Here is an 18,590-nt window from a genome sequence, read left to right as displayed (position 1 = left end):
CTGTTAAACATCATGACTATTTTATCGATATCAACAATACGATAGAAGGTTTGGCTACCTGTGCATTCCCTCTTCTCATCATTTCCGATTCCAGTAACTGTTCTCAACTTCAAGGTCTATTTCTGGTTGGTCATTGTATCAATGGCTGCCCACCTGAAGTCTAGAGCTATTCCACCAAAATACAACTCTCATGACGTCACGACATAGCTTCACATCCATCGCGATGATGTAGGCGTGACAACAAAAGCAGAACACAACAAATTGGCACATCCATGAACGGCTTGGTCTCCTTTTCCGGGCCGGACGGGACTGTCTCTGAGTGTGACAAGCAGAAATTCTATTTCCCCAATTTCCAGTTCCAGTGCCAGGTACAATTACTAAGGAAACCGTAACAAAACAAGCCATTACGTAGATAGCTCCAAGATCTTGGAATAACAGGAAGCTTCCACGATTGTGGTGTCTCCATTGAAACGCCGACTCTCACAGTATTTCAATTTTAGCTGGTCCCTTTCATTCCAGACCTTCTTAACTCTTTTCTCTTTTTATACCCTTTCGGTTATCAGATGAAATCAGCTTGGTCTGGTAGCAACAGTTACTCGCGTGCTTCTAATTGAACTCTACTCCATCACTTTGACAATGTTCCGTACCTCATCCCGATCCCTTTGGGGCGTTACCTCAAGAGCTTCTTCCATTCGAGCTTCGCAATTCCTCCCCCGCGCATCAATTGCGCCTCTTTTGCGTCAGCAACGCGCCGTATACTCTAGCAAATCCGACGACGAGAATGCTCCTCCTCCTCCTAAGCAGCCCATTGACATTGAAGCTGAACGCAAGCGAGGGCAAGAGCTCCTCCAGTCCAACCCAAGTGTTGTTTCGTCTAAGAGCTCGGTCGCCAATGCTGCGTCTACAGCTCAGGGCTCTAAGAGCGCTGATCAGGACATGACCAGCGAGCTCAAGCATGATATTGTAAGCTTCGACCTTGCCGACACTCCATCGACAATTCTAACTGTTCAAAGGACGTTGTCAAAGATACCTTCACCTTTACAGATGTTCCGCGCGAGTCGAGCGTCCTCGGTTTGGCTGGTACCCTGCCCTACCTAGGAACATCGCTTTCAACCGTCTTCCTCGCTTGGGACTTGAACAAGCCCATTCCTACGGGCAACTCCTTTTACGATGCTATCATGATCGATCACGAAACAGCCAAGTACCTACTGAGCGTAATTGAGCCTCTCCAGCTTGGATACGGTGCTGTCATCATCTCGTTCCTTGGTGCTATTCACTGGGTAAGTCTGTAGCTTCCCAACGGCTACGCATGAGCTAATCGCTGGTACCAGGGTCTCGAGTACGCTGAGAAGCAACCCCTTCGTGAACGAACCCGTTTCCGCTACGGCATGGGCCTTGCAGCTTCCATTGTCGCATGGCCAACTCTTATGCTCCCTGTGGAGTACGCACTCACATCTCAATTCATGGCTTTCGTCGCTTTGTACTTTGCCGATTCCCGCGCTGCTACAAAGGGTTGGGCACCTCGATGGTACGGCTCATACCGCTTCCTTCTCACAGCCATGGTCGGCTTCGCTATCTTTATCTCTCTCATCGGCCGGGCCAAGATCAAGCAAGGCGATGCCATTACTGCCAAGGGTCTGAGCGACAACTTCGCCAGGTCTGGTATTGCTGATCACGATACCAACTGGGAGAAGCTGGAGGCTGAGGAAAAGGCCCGCCGACGAAAGCAGAAGGAGGAAGAAAAGAAGGCTAAGGAAGCTGAGAAGAAGAAGAAGGAAGAGGAGAAGAAGGGCAAGAAGAAGGGTGGTGAGGGTGGTGATAAGGCCAAGAAGCGTGACGACAAGAACAATGCGTCTGAAGAGGGCGACAAGAAGAATGAGGAAAAGAGTGAGGACAATAGCGACAATGCAGAGAAGAAGGAGGGTGGCAAGGACTCTGAGTCCAAGGACGAGGGTGATTCCAAGGATGAGAAGAAGGAGTCTGACTCGAAGGATGAGTCCAAGGACGAGGACAAAAAATCTGAGTCTGACGAAGACAGCAAGGGCGATAAGGATAAGGAGCCGGAGGAATCACCTGACGAGGAGTCAAAGGATGATTCCAAGCAAGACTCCGACAAGAAGGACGATAAGCAAGACAAGTCTGAGGACAAGAAGGAGAACAAGTCCGATGAGAAGAAGGACGATAAATCTAAGGGTAAGAAGGACAAGAAGGAATAGCCTGCTGTCGGAATGATAGGTTGAGCTGAGGCGCTTAGCGATCATAACGGAGTTCCAGGATTTACTGTATTTATTTCTTACGTGTCTAGTTAATGAATTGATGTCACAAGATACAACGTTGAACTATGTTTACTTAACAAAGATTCACACCACGCGTGAAATGAAGACTGTGATATGAAGGCAAATCACCAACCCGATGCATTAAAAAAACTAGGTATCTCTGACCCGCCGGGGGTATTGCTTCGCAAAATCCCAAACACAGCCTTGGCCCATGTGTAATTCTATCAGACCCTCGAAGAGAAGCGAAACACTCAAGACAGATGGCGGCACAACTTCCAACGCCGTGAAAATGCAACCTGACCAGGACCGTCTGTGTCAGTCCCAGGAGTACCCATCCAGCTTTTCCGCCATAAACCCCCCAAAAATCATCATCGTTAAAGTACTAGAACAAACAATCATTGCACACCAAGTTTCTAACAATGCCTTTAAGGTCGAGCGAGCCCTTGCTTGGCCTGTTGATGGTCAGTGTCTGTCGCATCGGATACTAATAGTTTTGGGTTAACGTACCTTCATCTGTTCAATTCGGGCCTTCAGCTGACTCGTCACCTCTGCTGCCCTTCTCCAGCTCTCGGCACCATTACCTCCAGTAGGTTGAGGCAGCGATGACATAGGCCGCTGAGAAGGTGCTGGTGCATGGTCGTCGTCGCGATATGATGTAGCACTTCTAAAGCCTCGTGCGGGAGATCCACGTCCGGATGAGCTTGCGCTACCCGCATATCGCATTTCAGGGCTAAGCTTGTTGCGAGGAATCATCTGCTCGCCATTTTCCTTCTCTTCAGACATACTGCTGGTGACGCTCATTCTATGGCGGCTCACCGAGGGAGGTCCATGGTCTCGATAGACATCATCGTGTGTGGGAGAAGCGAGGCCTGGGCTGTTCATACCATTTCCAGAGCTACCCAATCCTTCGGCACGACTCAAAGCCTTCTTAAGTCTTTCTAGTTCGCGTCGCAGGCGGTCGTTGGTCTGTTCTGTAGCCTCTGCATCGCTTCTCGCCCGGACCAACTGTGTCTCCTTGGCCTTGATGCTTAACACGTCTCGGGTGTGGTCTTCGATCAGGCCAGCATTCTGGTTCTTGAGCTCTTGAATCTCTGACATGAACTTGCTACGTTCCTGTCGCATCTCATCAACTTGACGGGTTAGCCGGTCGTTGGCTGCTCTGAGCTCCTCAATCTCGGCGCGCTCCACGGCAGTGAGACCGCTGGATGGAGGCGGCGAGGCTGGTGCAACTGGGGGTGAGGGTGCGGTAGGTTTGGCGAGAGAGCGTCCAGCAAGTCCACGAGAGAGACCAAGGCGAGGTTGGGCGGGTGGCGCAGGTTCGTCATCGGGCATGACAGGTGCAGCGGGGGCCCGGCGAGGAGAGCCAGGTGCCGGAGCTCCAAGGGTCCTCTTCTGGGGACCCTTCAATCCTCCAAGTGTAGGCTTTCCGAGCTTGCCAGCGGCAGGTCGAGAGCTTGGCTGAGGAGTGGGAGGCGTATCATCTGGCATTACTGGAGCAGCAGCGGCAGCGGGAGCGGCCTTCTTGGCCATAGGCTTCTTTCCGCCCATGACTTTTTTGGGAGGCGCCGCTTTAGGTGCAGGTGCCGCCTTGGGCTTGGGCTTCTCCTTTGCCTTGACTTCGGCAGCCTCGAAGAATTCCTTGACCTTGTTCTTGCGGATGTCGTCCAGACCTTCCAGGTTAGGGGTCATAGCACGCTCACCAATGATCTTCATGATAGTACCAAGAATTTCAGCACCACCATCTCGAAGAGCAGGGCTTGACTCAGACAAGAGCTTCTTTCCAGCCTCGCAGATGGTAGCTTGCTCGGGCTTACTGGGCACATCTCGGGTGTTTCGTAGGCAGCGAATCAAGAACTTCATGGTACCCTCCTTGACCTGGGGGTTCTTGTTTCCAAGGTATGTAGTGATATCCTCAAGACACTCCGTCAAATCGGTGGAGGCAAAAGCAGCGTCGAGAGCGGCGCCAAGAGCATCCGCGACAGAAGCCTTCTTCTCCTTGAGTCGGTCCATGATGGGCTGCATCACAATGCTGCGATATTTGGCAAAGGCCTTTCGCAAGCCCTTTGCGAGAGCCTCGATACAGAGAGCAGCCTGGGTGACGACGGCAACATTGGCGTCCTTCATGCACTTGGCCAACCCGCGACAGACTTCATTGAAATCGGTTTCCTTAATGCGAGGAACATTGAGTGCCTGGTGAAGACCGTCGACTGCTTCTTTTCGGTCCTTCCACTTTGAGGAGGCAAGTAGATCGCTGAAGTTAGGCGGGATCTTCTTGCTAACATCCTGAGGTTCAGCCAAATCGAAAGCATCGACCTCGCCAACATCTTCGCTCTCTGCTTCGCCTTCTTCACCCTCCTCGCCACCTTCGGGGGCAGCGTCGAGAGCTTCTTGTTGCGATCGGAGGAGTCGTTCTTGCTTGGGAGGGCCTTCGGCCTTGATCTTCTCAAACTGAGCCTCCAAATCGGTCTGCTGGGTAGGCTTGAGCTCGCCCCAGAACATGGGCTTCATAGCCTCCCTGAGCCATCTGTAAAGCTCGACTGTCAAGTTCGTTGCTTCAGCACGGACGTTCTTGTCGGCAGCACCGAAGGCTTTCGGGAGCGCTTTGAGCACAGGTTTGGGATCGACGACCTTGCAGCCATAATTGTGGAAGATTTGTGTAAGAGCGTTCAGTGTCGCAGCAACGTTCTTGGGAACCTTGTTGGAAAGACCGGGCAGCATGTCCTCAATGACCGGTCCAGCGACATCGAGCTCAATGTACAAAAGCAAAGCTTCGATGGAGTTTTGCTTGATCGCGGCACGTGTGGAGGATAGACACTTCTCGACCATGGGTGTAATGGTCTGATTTCGTGTCCGTAGACAGCAGTCTCGTCCACCATATTTGAGGAATGCGCATAGGGCGGTGACAGCTTCTTGTTGAGCGGCGACGTTTGAATCGAGAACTGCTTTGTTCCACAGGCCGGGCTCGTTCAAAAATGGTCGGAAACAAGGATCGGACTCGTCGGGAGACTTTTCGAACTGCTTGGTTGCTTCTTCATATGCTCCTTTTCTAACCTTCCAGACCTTATGAGTGAAGCGGTCCGCCAAGGGTATGGAGCTAAAATCATCTTCTTCAGCCATGGTAATGCTTGAGGGTGAAATTTCGTATTGGGGAGAGCTCGAGACGGGGTATCTTTCGAGTGGATGATGTTGTTTCTTCTTGTTGTGCTTTATAAAGCGGACTAAGCGGGTAATTAGCTTATGAAATAAACGAGAGCGGCGAGGAGGATCCATCATATATATAGCTCTAGTTGGGCTCTCATAAGCGCGCGAGACGCTCTACAGGAGCAAGAACTGGCTTGATGATATTCGAGGGAATGTAAGTTGAACGTACCAGAGTTTTAAAGCAGCGGATTGAACTGCGGGTATCAAATAGAGGGAAGAGGCTTTGTCGCGTGAGTGAAAGGGCAATGGATGGGATGTTCAAGAGGAAACAAAGCACAAGTGCGTCGTTCTTTCTATAGAGGAGAGCCCAGCGCAAGGTTAGTGAATCCAAATCTGCAGAGGAACAAGCATGCGCAACAAAGAAGCAACTGCCAAAATAAGGAAGCAGGGCAGGGTAAGGTAAGAGCAGGCAAGGGACTCTATTTGTTCCCAGATCCTTGTTTGTTTGGTTTGGATGAGGGACGATCAAATAGTCCTGTTCGTTTTTTTGGAGGGGAGAAGACTGAAAGTCAACAAGCGCCCGTCACCTGATTTGCAGGGGTTGAAATTGAAGTGCCTAAGATGACGGCGGGACAGAACAGAATATGGGGTCTGATTTTCAGGGACCTTACTTACAGTTTGCTTGTCTATATGAGAAATTGATAGTGCAGTGCAGGTGTTTGTCGAATTGGGAAAGACAAGAGTTATATCGAGAGTTAAATGGGTTTAGATGCTGTGCCACAGACCCTCCAAAATGGACGTTCCTGGCTTATGACTCTTGTGGTGTGTTGTCATTCAAGTGGCCCGGTTCTCTTTATTGACGCCCAATCTGCGCCATTGCCCCAGAAACAGACTGCAGCCACACCAACGTCAAAATGCATGAAGATCAACAACACCTACAGCCAAGAGACGGTTCAGAATTAATTATGGGACAAATCACTTTCAATAATTAAGAATTACTTCCATATTATTTCTAGCACCAAATCACCAGCCACAAATCTGTCTTTTTAGAAAGAATATTCCCTTCAGATTGAGAAGAACAGATGTCACGCGCAAGGGACTGCTCTTACATTCCAACTGTAGCTGCAAGCCTTCAGCTCAACCGCAGGGTCAAAGCTCCAACGCCATGAAATGTTCCTTACATTTGATCAAAACATTCAATCTGCCCTACTGAAGTTCGCCTTGCTTTTCATTGCGTACTGATGAACCTTCTAGTAAGCTATTGACGTGTCATGCGGCTATAAACTAAAGACTGACGTGCGTTGGTGTGCTATCCACATTCTTCAACAAGCTTGGACAAGGAATCCAAGACATATTTGAAGAGGGTAAGTCTGGACATGGCAAGCCCTCAAAAGGGCACTAGAAGGCCCCGTAACTCGATAGAGAAATGTGATTGATGGGGTTTAATGTTATTCTTAAAGTTGAGCGGCTAGTGTCTACAGATGCTTAAGCAGATGCTCACTTCCAGATCTTGTTAAAAAGGCAGAGTTTACATCAAGTCACTTCAGGTTGGCTGATCAATGTATAATTAGATCTCAAAGAGACTCCTGAATGGTTCTGTCATTTCTTCTCTGCGTATTTCTACCAGGAGCCTTGAACATCAGAACCCAGTGTACCATGCCATTCGTCAAGTCTCTCACGCATCTAGCCTTATTGTTGTGGAAATCTCATCACGTGCTGATAAGATAACGCTCTCCAACATCGTCATGCCCAAGCTTCATTTATTTCTACGGCTGTCGCGTCGCAAGTCTTGCTTCCCATGCTTCAAGTGCGCTTTCGCACGTGAAACTCACAAACAGTATACAGAAAGGCACTAGATGCGCTCTCAATATGAACGGCTCATCGCGCCCGTCCTTTGACCCCTCGCGCATCACCAAAGCGGCCGCAGCCGAATATTCTTCATCAGCCTCCGAATCTGAAGACGAGCATCTTGTGCCAGGACTTGATGCCGACAATGACTTCGGTGACTTCAACCCCCGGAAGAGGCGTCGTGTCGGTGGTAATAACAAGGAGAAGGCTGCGCTGGGCATCTTTGGCTCCGATAGTGAAGACGATGGTCCTGCTAGAAAGTGGAAGAGGACAACCTTGAGAAATAAAGGCATGAACTTTGTGTCAACAGGCGCAGCAAGCGATAAGGAAGACGGCGATGAAGATTCCGACGATAACCGGCCGATGTTGGGAAGCGCAATGGAACAGGACGAGGAGGATGAAGAGGAGGATGAGGGCAATGCTGGAGTAGGACTAGGCTTCGGAGGTGTTGCACGCGGTTTTGCACAGAACGATAAACAAAACTCGAGTCGAAGCGCAAGTGCTGAAGCAACATCCCGACCACCATTTCGAACCCGATTCGATGGCAAGAACCCTCTCGGCATGGGTTTTGTCCCATCATCAGCAAACGATCCTGTTCTCAAGAACCCGCGCGACGAGGGCTCTCCGACGCCACGCAATAAGCCACAACCGAGTGCCTTTGGCGCCAAGGGGAAGACAAACCCCAAGTCCTTCGGTGCCCGAATGATGGCAAAGATGGGCTACCAAGAGGGACAAGGTCTTGGTAAGGAAGGCCAGGGCAGAAATGTCATTATCGAAGCGAACCTCCGACCGCAGGGTATTGGTCTCGGTGCTGTGAAGGAGAAGTCTGAACAAGAACGAAAGGAAGAAAAGCGACAGGCAAAGCTACGAGGCGAAGAGGTTATAGATTCGGACGAAGAGGAAAAGAAGAAACGAAAGAAAGCAAAGAAGAAGTCCTTGGGAGCTGCGTTTGACAGTGCTACAAGTACACCAAGACGACAGAAACCGAAGTACCTTACGGCAGAGGAGCTCAAGGCTGCGGCACCCGGTCTTCATATCCCCGATGCATTTGCCCCCATTCTCGATATGACAGGGCCGGGAAGTAAGATGCTCACATCTACGAGTGGCATCATGACACCGACGACAGGAACTGCCACGCCAGAGTCGACAGAAGTGATAGAGGCAAGGAAACTTGTCAAAAGAGCGCAAGCAGACTTGTTAGCCTTTTCTGACGAATGGAAGAGCTTGCAAGAGAGGAAGACGTGGATAGACCTCGAGCTCAAGGAAAAGGAACAGGAGATGGACGATTTACGGTCGGATTTCGAGAGGTTACAGGTCTTTTCTGAGTTGGTCAGCGGAGAGCTTGCAACAGCCGACTGGGATCAAATTATCGGGTGCTTGAAGAAGGCCCTCGAACTCAAAGCTACGACATCAGAGATTGCAGACATTGCTGTTGCAGCTATCCATCCTTTCCTTCGAGAAGGAGACTGGGATCTCTTGGAAGAACCAACACGCTTCGCTTCAGATCTCAAAGAACTAAAATCACTACTCATGCCATCGGCAACAAATGGCAAGTCTGTCGGGAAATGGGATTCTTCGGCAGCAGTCAATACGGACGACATCTACCGCCGTCATCACAAATCCACAACGCCGTACGAAAGCATGATGTACAAGAATTGGCTACCCAAAGCACTCGCGGCTGTTCGGTCCTGGGATGTCTTTGAACCAGAGAAAATGCTTAGCGTCATGGAGGCCTGGGATGACCTCCTACCATCGTTTGTCCGCGTGCAGTTCATCGACAACATCGCCCGGAAGTTGGAAACAGCAGTATCAGACTGGAATCCCAAGAACAGGCGCCAGCACCACAGTCTACCGCACATATGGCTCTTCCCTTGGCTTCAATACCTTCCCTCGTACCATCTCGACCCCAAGGGAACGGGCCTGGTAGCAGACGTCAAGAGAAAGTTCAGACAACTCATCGACGTATGGGATTTCAAGGAGGGTCGCTTACCCGGTCTTACCAAATGGGAACGCATTCTCGGCGATCAATGGCGACCACTGGTAATGTCCCACGTCCTCCCGTCAATGGGCAAATATCTCCAGCGAAACTTCGCAGTCGAGCCAGCAGATCAGGAACCGAGTCTTCCTGTGCTCAGGGGTATTCTGAAATGGACGCCCACGCTCGGCCGAAGGGTTATTGCCGAGGTGCTGATACAGCACTTGTTCCCCAAGTGGCACAAGACGCTGACGGAGTGGCTGTCGCTTGACGAGGTTGACTTGGGCGAGGTGGCGGATTGGTATGCTTGGTGGAGGGGGTTGTTGCCGGAGGATGTTATGGAGGTCAAGGGTGTGAAGGCGGAGTTTGATACGGGGTTGAAGGTCATGGCGAGGGCGGTGGCAGGGGCGTGATGAGTTGGACGGAGATACGCAGATGGAGTGTCTCGGCTGAACGGCGATAATGTAGCGTGGTATTATATATTTGAATAGGGGTTTATAGAAATGAATCATATGGCCATCTGGGTAGATGCGTCACGTTGTCGGTTGTGTCTCAACCATGATTTTCCTCAGCTTCGGTTGTTCCGTGACTGTGAGGATCTTTGTTAATTGTCTGATGCCCCTAAAGCAGCACTTGCTGGTCAGGGATCTTGACCTAGTTTCCAAGGAAGCTCAGGGGTGATCGTTATGTATCGGATCCCTCTGTGAAGTGACCCTACGAACAGAGATGTAGTGATCTTAATGCCCGTATCTCCCTTGTTCATATTCTGACCTGATATAAGAAAGTCTAAAGACTGCAGCTTTTCCATCTCCAACACGATGATCTATCACATAAAGAGAATTATGTACGAGTTCATAAGCGTGGCTGTCTCAATTGCCACTCGTTCTCGAGGGTCTTCATCACAAGACGCTTTCCGCATTAGCAATACAATATTTGGTGTGACATTCAGAAGATTTAGTTTCAGATTTAGACAGATCTTCATTAAAATATCCGTTATAAGATATTGTTCTTCCTGTCGGTTGGTAGAGATTAATGTGCAAGTTGAATCAAAGACATTGAGTTGCAGAATGGTGCACAGGGTCCTAAAGACTCAGAAATTCAGATCGCCAACTCCGAAGACAGAAGAATAATATGATACCAAAATCCTATAAGAAGTAGCTTTTCTCGCTCTTTTGGTAGTCACCATCCTCATCGCACTCCTCTCGTTCAAGATGCATTATCTGAAGCTCCTCCTCGTTCTCCTGCCTGTAATCATCGCTGCTCCAACTGTGACAGACGATGATGATATTATCGAAGGCGCCTACATCGTCACTTTGAAACAGAAACTTGACGAGCAGAAAGTCGAGCAGCACATCGATTGGGTTGACGGCATCCATAACGGAAGTGTTTTCCGTCGTGCTGACGATGGTGTCAAAGTGGTCTGGAATGAGACGAACTATAAGGGTTACTCTGGAGACTTTGATAAGCAGACTATCAAGGAGATTAAGAAGAGTAAAGATGTAAGTCACACCCTATTGCTTCTGATTCTTGATACTGATTTTGCCAGGTCGTTGCAGTTGAGCCTGTTCGCAAGATCAATCTTTACGAGACTGTCACTCAGCAGAAATCGACTTGGGGTCTTGGCTCTATCTCGCATCGCACTCCTCATTTCAACGATTACATTTATGATTCATCTGCTGGAGCTGGAACGTATGCGTATGTTGTTGATACTGGTATCAACATCGCGCATGACGAGTTCCAGGGCCGGGCGGCTTTGGGTTACAATGCTTATCCTGGTACTGAGTTTGTCGATGCTAATGGTCACGGGACGCATTGTGCTGGTACTATTGCTGGCAAAGAGTACGGCGTGGCCAAGAGAGCAAACTTGATTGCAGTTAAGGTGTTTCACTTAGGCAGTGTAAGTCTTTCACTCTCAGATCTTTAGTCCTGCTGACAGTTACAGTCTCGGACTGATATCGTGCTTGATGGGTACAACTGGGCCGTGACCAACATCACCAATACTCCAGGTCGCAAAGAACAGGCTGTCATATCCATGTCCCTCGGAGGTGGTCGCTCAGACGCCTTCAACGCCGCCGTCCAAGCTGCCTACAGCGCCGGAATCCATACCGTGGTCGCAGCAGGAAACGATAACGCCGACGCTTACAACTACTCACCCGCCTCGGCCCCCAACGCCACGACTGTGGGAGCAATCGACATCAACAATAACCGCGCCGGATTCTCCAATTACGGCGAGCTTGTTGATTTGTTCGCGCCGGGCGTGAACATCAAGAGTGCTTGGAATACGGCCAACAGTGCTACCAATACCATCAGTGGTACCAGTATGGCATGTCCTCATGTTGCGGGTTTGTCATTGTATCTAAGAGCCAAGGAGGGCTTGACTACACCTGAGAGTGTCGCGAGGAGATTGAAAGATTTGGCGACGACTGGTGTTGTTCAGAACGTTGGCAGTGGCAGTCCGAATTTGTTGGCTTACAATGGCGCTCCGCCGAGTTAGATCGAGGAGGTGTGGTTTGGTGTTTGAGATGGTGAAAGACATAAACGATTGGGGTATCATAGGACACTCGTTCATTTCTTAGATACATTCGTTTAAGTCTCTATGCTTTAGACATGTTTTTCTGTTAATATTTATACAATTCGTCAATGAATCATTCATCGTCACGAGAGATATAGGGTAAGCGAACAGCGACGGTCACCATCATCAGAAAACTAAAAAGCCATGTGATTCACTGTTTCATGCTTTGCTCGATTAGTGTTCAAGCTGTGTCTTCATTCCAAGCCCATCAATTGGCCGGATTATCAAGCCACGCAGAATCAAATGAGGGTGTCGATGTCAATGGTGCAAGCACAGAAAACGTGGCAGGGCAGGGTTGGGATGATGAAAGAGGAAAAGAGGAGGTCCGTGATGAGATTGCCGGTTCCGGGGGGGGGATCTTATAGCTCGTAGTAAATGTCACCCAATGTCCAGTAGAGAAAATGATTGATGAACCTGTGTAACAGTATGAGCATGTTGTATAACCCACTGAATGAGTTGAACTGTGAGATTAGCTGCTGTCATCATGCAGCGTAAATTACGTTCAGATCCTTCTGCTTCTGTTCGTGGCGTTGCCCCCTTTTCCTGTTTTGATTCGAGGCCTGCTTCTCCACATAAGCCAGACGCATACATCGTATGGACATGGTATTGGTAGAAACAACAAACAATAAACACAAGACAATAATGTAATCGGATAAACAATTGTTGGTTCAGATAGAGAGAGTATCGTATATCAATTTGATCACTGGAAAAAGACGCTTCTGCATGCCCAAATGTCACCCACCATCAGGTTCATCAATTCAGCCGCTGCAGCCGCCACAAACAATGGATGGAATCAATTCCCATGTGCTGAGTGTCGCGTGCGTGTGAACCTGGTCTTATCTCGGTATGGATTTTCAGCTTAGCCTCTAGCCTCTAGCCCTGGCCTGGCTTGTGCTGTGCAGATTATCGTTGGCGCTCTTTGCCGCTGCCGCTGCCGCTCGCTAAACCACTGGAGGTCCTTCTGTGCTCAGCGGTCGGCCACCTACTGTTTGCCCGCTTGTGATTGTGCCCGTGCCCTTGATTCCTCAATCAACCACTCCCAGCTCCTCCATCGTGAGAGCCTGACATCACCGCAACTGACACACGAACTGTCTGTTTGAACTACTCTTCGGAAACTACCTCGGAGGCTTTCACTTTTTTGTTTTCCAGGCCATTATTTGCCTGTGTTATACCATATTCTTGGCAACGAGTGATGCGACGCGACAGTCGTCATCTTGCTATTGCTTTGCTTCCAGGTTTTCTACTTACCACAACCAAGGCAGATTATTGATTGATTAGGCATTCTGGGAATGTTGCAATCTGACTCCTGACTACATTATACTCTTGACCTGTTATTGAGCTGTACCGCTACAAAGTTTGCCTGCTGAGGTGAGGTAAGTGAGTGCGCAACGGCTGCTGAAACTCACTCTCCGCCCACCGACCTGACCCGCATACGTCTGCCTGACTCAACTCGATTCGATTAAACCTGATTACATGATCCATTTCGACTCCTCCACAATCCAATCTTCAACCTTTCCCCTCCGCCAAACGCTGGTCCCGCGACAGCGACAGCGATAGCGAACACCGACCCTTCACCATGTTTTGGAGATTCGGCGGTTACGCCAACATCTCCACCATCGACACAATCCTCGATAAGCCAGACTTTACCCTCGAGGAGCTACTCGAAGAGACAGACTTGATCCAGGAGCTCAAGCAGCACAACTCAAAGCTCATCGAATACCTCCGAAGCGACAAGGTTCTCGATAGCCTGCTCGAATATGTAGTCGCTCCAAAGCTCGAGACCGTCGAGTCTCCCGACGAGTCCACCGACCAAGAGGCCAAGGCCAAGAACCGCTTCCTCTCTCTCTCGCGACCGCGCGCATCATCCCGCGCCACCGACCCGGGCGAAGATGAGGAGGAGCAGGAGAAGAAGCGCAATCGCTACGCTTTTGTAGCTTGCGAGATTCTTAGCTCCGATACTTGGTCCATCTACGAGGCTTTGGCTGAGAACAGACAATTGATTCGCGATTTTTGGAACTTCTTGTCCCGCCCTGCCCCGCTCGATCCCCTCCAGGCGAGCTACTTCACAAAAGTCAATGAGTCTCTGTTCGAGAAGAAGACCGAGGACATGATGGAATTGTTGACAACTCTTCCCGACGCTGTCCCTAATTTACTCAAGCATGTTGAGTGTCCTATGGTCATGGACCTACTGCTCAAAATCATTGCCCTGGACCGTAATGAGGGTGGCCAGGGTGTGGTCGAGGTGCGAAACTCCCCACTAATCTAATGCATCTGTGCTAACATCATGGCTTTAGTGGTTGTACTCTAAGGACATCATCCCGAGCCTCCTCTCATGCCTCAGCCCTGAGAATAACTGGGTTGTGCAAACCGCCGCAGGCGACTTCATCAAGGCCATCATCACCATCTCTGCCAACGCCTCACAAAATGAGCAACAATGCATCGGCCCTAACGAGCTCACCCGTCAGCTTGTTTCCAAGCCATGCATCGAGCAGCTTATTGGTTACATGCTTGGCGGTGGCAACCCTTTGACTGTTGGTGTTGGTATCATTATTGAAGTGATTCGAAAGAATAACTCCGATTATGATCCCGATATGGGCACAGAGGCGAGCGCTGCGCCTTCCAGCCGTGATCCCATCTACCTGGGCACCCTTCTTCGCATGTTCGCTGAGAATGTCCCCAAGTTCATGAACCTGATTATGGATGTTCCCTCAAAGAAGGAGAAGATCGACTCGACCTTTGGCGTCAAGCTCGAGCCCCTTGGCTTTGACCGGTTTAAGACATGCGAGCTCATGGCCGAGTTGTTACACTGCAGTAACATGGGCTTGTTAAATGAGCCGGGTTCCGAGGAGCTGACAGCTCAGCGTGATATCGAGCGACAACGTCTTCGTACCGAGGGCAAGTTGGCGCCGCTCAAGGAGGAGGACCACTCCACTGACGACTTGACCATGCGAAGCGCTGCACCTGAGGAGAAGAGACGTCTCGAGGTCACTAACGCTGACGACGATGGTTTTGAGGAGGTTGAGCCTAGCAAGGAGATGAGTGAGGATACCTCTCATGAGTTTGTCAAGGCTGAAGACGACATTCCTGGCGCTTCAACAACATCGCTCAGCAAGGATGAGGATGACTTTGTAGATGAGCCGCTCAGTCCTCCTCAAATGGGTGCCAAGGGTGATGAGACACGTTTCGATGATCCAGATTTGATGGTTGCGCCTTTGTCGCCCACAAAGACCAAGACCGCTGAGCCCGCATCTACAGAGTCTGCTAAGGGTGATTCAACAGAGAAGCCCGAAGCTAAGGAGCCCAGCAGCGAAAAGAATGAAGAGACCAAGCCCAAGACGACGCTAGAGGATGCTGTAAAGGATGATACCTCTGACTCTTCAGCTATCCTAACTCCTGCTCCATCCGAGCCAGAGTCCAAGGCTGAGTCTACGGATGCCTCCATCAAGGTTGAGGAGCAGCCTCGAGGTATCTCTCCCCAGCCGGACGATATGCCTGCACCTCTTTTCTCCGCTCCTCCTCCACCGGAATCTGGAGCTGATCGCCCACCACAAGCGGCTGAAAAGGCAGCTGGTGATGCTCAAGCTGCTCAAGCTGAGACCTCTACCACGGAGACAAAGACAGAGGAGGCCAAGGAGGACAAGCCTAAGGAGGAGCAGCCTGCCAGCCAGGCTACGGAGGAGCCCGTTGTCGGAGATTTCCTGAAGCTTCAATTCGTTGAACACCGTGTTGTTCCAACCATTCTTGTAAGTCAGTCATACCCTCCACTGATTGCCATCTGACATAGGCAGAACTTCTTCTTTGCATACCCCTGGAACAACTTTCTGCATAACGTTGTGTACGATATCGTTCAGCAAGTTTTCAACGGTCCGATGGACCGCAGCTACAACCCCACATTGGCCGTTTCACTGTTCGAAGCTGCCGACATCACAAGTGCCATCATCAACGGCCAAAAGGCCAGCGACGAGTCCCAGGCCAAGACCAAGACCCGTATGGGATACATGGGTCATCTTACCCTCATTGCCGAGGAGGTTGTCAAGTTCACCGAGCGCCACCCTCCGGAGCTCCTCTCGGAGACTGTTCTTGACCGAGTCATGAGCCAGGAATGGATCAGCTACGTCGAGGGATCACTTGCCGAGACACGCGAGCGAGATAATGCCATTCTTGGAGGTGTCCGACCAGAGGTAGCTATGGGTAACCGGTCAATGGGTGGCAGTGGGCTTGGCGGTGTCGGCCTTTCTGGCTTGAGCGGAGGCTCTGGCGCTGGTGGTTCCAGTGCACTTGCGGAAGCTGGCCTTAATGGGGGAATAGAGCTCAGTCAGGACAGCGGAAATGGCATCGGCCCTTTCACTATCAGTGGGGCCACATTAATGTCCGGCTTTGGCAGCAGCAGCGATGAGGAGGATGAGGATGGGGACGAAAACGAGGAGGATGTCAATTCCGAGGTGAGTGGTGTTTCCGCTGAAGCTGAAGACGATGGTTCGGATCACGGCATCCCTGGATACCCTGGCATAGCAGAAACACTGGAGGATGTCATCATGCGGTCTCCTGAGACCTTTGCATCGCAATTTCCTGACTTGGATTATCCGGAGGATGTTACGAGGGGGTCCCCTATGGACTTGGACGAAATTGTAGCACACCGTCAGCGCTCATCTCAAGATGAAGAGCAACAGCATGCTGAGCAGGTTGAGGATGTCTCAAAACCAGAAGGCAACCCTTAGGAGGGCGCACCTTACTGGGGAACATTTGATCGTCCACGTACCAGACGAGAGAGGCGAGACAGGCGTCGCCCTGAGATGCTGCAACTTGACGACCTTGAGACCTTCGATGACGTCGAGGTTGAAGAGTTCATGAAGCTGCTGACGACACCGAGGTTTTGAGACATTTATACCAGGCGTTGTGGGATAGAAAGGCGGATGGATGGCTGAGGGGATTATCATGTAAGGTCTGGGTTGACCTAGATTGGGATCTGTATAGAATAATGATTGGCAACGGAGACAAAAGTTAGGAGTGCACGCTTCTACGAAGGAACGAAATGGAAAGGGGGATCAAGCTTCGATGCCGGTGTTTTCAGGACGCCTTTCCCTCCGACTCATCTCATCTCATCTATCACATCTCCTAGTGTCAACTGATCATTTCACTCATGAGCGCCTCGTACTGACGAGACATATCTAGTTCCGAGCTTACACGGACCCCTTGAACTCAGGATCAATGGAGCCTCCATCGATTCCCCCACCACCTCCACCTCCCCCGCCGCTGAACATCCCTCCTTCTAGGGCGAGACTCCAACTGGCGGCTCGATTGGCGATGCATCAGAAGAACAACCAAGCACAATCATCAGGAAATTTAAGTAACGACGATGATGACGACGACGAGAACCCTACAGATCCATTTGCTGATACAGAAGAGGACTTTGACGATGATGATCAGACGCAAGGTGCTGAAAGGGGCGCATGGTGGAGAGATGTGGTAAGGGATCGTGGAGGTAAGCCAGATGGGAATGAATCAGACGACGAGCGTGATGACGATGATGATGATGAGTTTGGAGATTTCGCCATGCCAGAAGACGATGCTCAAAACGTTATAAGACCTCAACCTGTGAATCCGGCAAAGGAAGGCTCGGCTTCAACGAGGGGGTTGAGTGGATTGTGGCCGTTTGGACTGTCAAAGGCGGAGAAGGAAAAGGAGGGGAGTAGACAGGCTGCTGAGGAGGGGAAGGATGATGAAGTCAAGGCTGTGGAAGTTACGGAAGCCAAGAGAAGAACGAGTATCGAGGATCCTGACGATGATGAGGTTGTGGTTTAGATACCTGAGGTGGGGGATTAATGGTGTACGATATGAATATAGGAATTGCTATGGGTCATGTGTATGTAGATTTGCATCAAGACAGTTGTTTCAATACGTGGTGTGCCTTGATGGATAAGGATGCTCCATCTGATGTGCTGCTTTGTTGCGGAGTTGACTTTCCAGGAATAGGAACATCTTTTTCTCAGTGCTAAGTATCATCACCGTCTCTAGATCCGGCCCCCAGCAAGATTAATAATAGATAAAACGTTGGAGTTAGTAGGATTGCATCCCCTGAATCATAGCTGAGCCCTCAGGCGCTTGGATATGACGGGGTCCGTGGCCTTGAAGCGTGAGCACTAAAACGGCCCCAGCTCATCTCGCTTATAGCCTTATCTCGCTTGTAACCGAGGACACTCCCGTCTCGGAAACACGGGAAGTCCTTGTTTAAAAGGGAAACCGTCCTCCGTATTTAAATAATGAATTTGTTCTTTGTTGATCTCGGGGCATGGGGATGAGGGTTTGTTAGTTTGTTTTATGTTTAGAGCGGGAGAGGAGACAGGATGAAAGGGACAGGGTGTTTAGGGAAAAGCTTAATGATAAGTTGTTTAATCTCGGTAAGTTCGCCCTGCAGATCTGGACCAAAGTTCTCTTTTTTTTTCTTCCTTTTCGCTAAGGTAAGGAGTAGGGATTTGATAATTATAGGTATAAGGTGTCGGTTAACTTGGGGGTATCAGGTCAGAGTGTAAGACTTGCAGATGTGAGGGGGCCAAACTATGTATGTACAGCGGTTGATAGAGAGTAAAAGGGGAAAACTTGCGATAGTAGATTTGGGGGTTGATCCTTCAATACGAGTGTGCTATGACGAGCTCTAACAAAGTTTGGAGTTGAGAGAGGCCCGAGGGTATCAGCCGTGTTAATAATGCAAGAGTAACATCGTCGTGAAGATCAGAGGACATCAGTATTTTAATCTGTCAACTTGAAACAACTCAATTCT

The 18,590-nt window shown here is 50.1% G+C and overlaps 5 protein-coding genes across 5 annotated transcripts; 4 read left to right on the top strand and 1 right to left on the bottom strand.

Annotated features, from left to right (window-relative positions):
• Window positions 1–636: 636 nt before the first annotated feature.
• FPRO_07467 (putative MNN4-regulates the mannosylphosphorylation) lies at window positions 637–2,216 on the top strand (the record flags this gene model as incomplete). Its single annotated transcript, XM_031234473.1, has 3 exons — window positions 637–963; window positions 1,014–1,280; window positions 1,332–2,216. 3 exons carry the CDS (start codon window positions 637–639, stop codon window positions 2,214–2,216), a joined length of 1,479 nt encoding a protein of 492 aa, XP_031084207.1.
• A 485-nt stretch (window positions 2,217–2,701) lies between these two features.
• On the bottom strand, window positions 2,702–5,393 carry FPRO_07468 (uncharacterized protein; the record flags this gene model as incomplete). Its single annotated transcript, XM_031234472.1, has 2 exons — window positions 2,702–2,728; window positions 2,784–5,393. 2 exons carry the CDS (start codon window positions 5,391–5,393, stop codon window positions 2,702–2,704), a joined length of 2,637 nt encoding a protein of 878 aa, XP_031084206.1.
• A 1,893-nt stretch (window positions 5,394–7,286) lies between these two features.
• On the top strand, window positions 7,287–9,653 carry FPRO_07469 (uncharacterized protein; the record flags this gene model as incomplete). The annotated part of the gene is made up of 1 exon (XM_031234470.1): window positions 7,287–9,653. One exon carries the CDS (start codon window positions 7,287–7,289, stop codon window positions 9,651–9,653), a length of 2,367 nt encoding a protein of 788 aa, XP_031084205.1.
• A 798-nt stretch (window positions 9,654–10,451) lies between these two features.
• Window positions 10,452–11,734, top strand: FPRO_07470 (uncharacterized protein; the record flags this gene model as incomplete). Its single annotated transcript, XM_031234469.1, has 3 exons — window positions 10,452–10,739; window positions 10,787–11,137; window positions 11,183–11,734. The coding sequence occupies 3 exons, from the start codon at window positions 10,452–10,454 to the stop codon at window positions 11,732–11,734; spliced, it is 1,191 nt and encodes a 396-aa protein (XP_031084204.1).
• A 1,654-nt stretch (window positions 11,735–13,388) lies between these two features.
• FPRO_07471 (related to SAP190-Sit4p-associated protein) lies at window positions 13,389–17,614 on the top strand (the record flags this gene model as incomplete). Its single annotated transcript, XM_031234468.1, has 4 exons — window positions 13,389–14,054; window positions 14,107–15,555; window positions 15,601–16,254; window positions 16,985–17,614. 4 exons carry the CDS (start codon window positions 13,389–13,391, stop codon window positions 17,612–17,614), a joined length of 3,399 nt encoding a protein of 1,132 aa, XP_031084203.1.
• Between the last annotated feature and the right edge of the window lie 976 nt (window positions 17,615–18,590).

Source organism: Fusarium proliferatum (assembly GCF_900067095.1).
Source record: "Fusarium proliferatum ET1 genome assembly, contig: FPRO_scaffold007, whole genome shotgun sequence".
Lineage (NCBI taxonomy): Eukaryota > Fungi > Ascomycota > Sordariomycetes > Hypocreales > Nectriaceae > Fusarium > Fusarium proliferatum.
The sequence above is the reverse complement of the archived record's forward strand: the minus strand, read 5'-3'. Positions and strand labels throughout refer to the sequence as shown.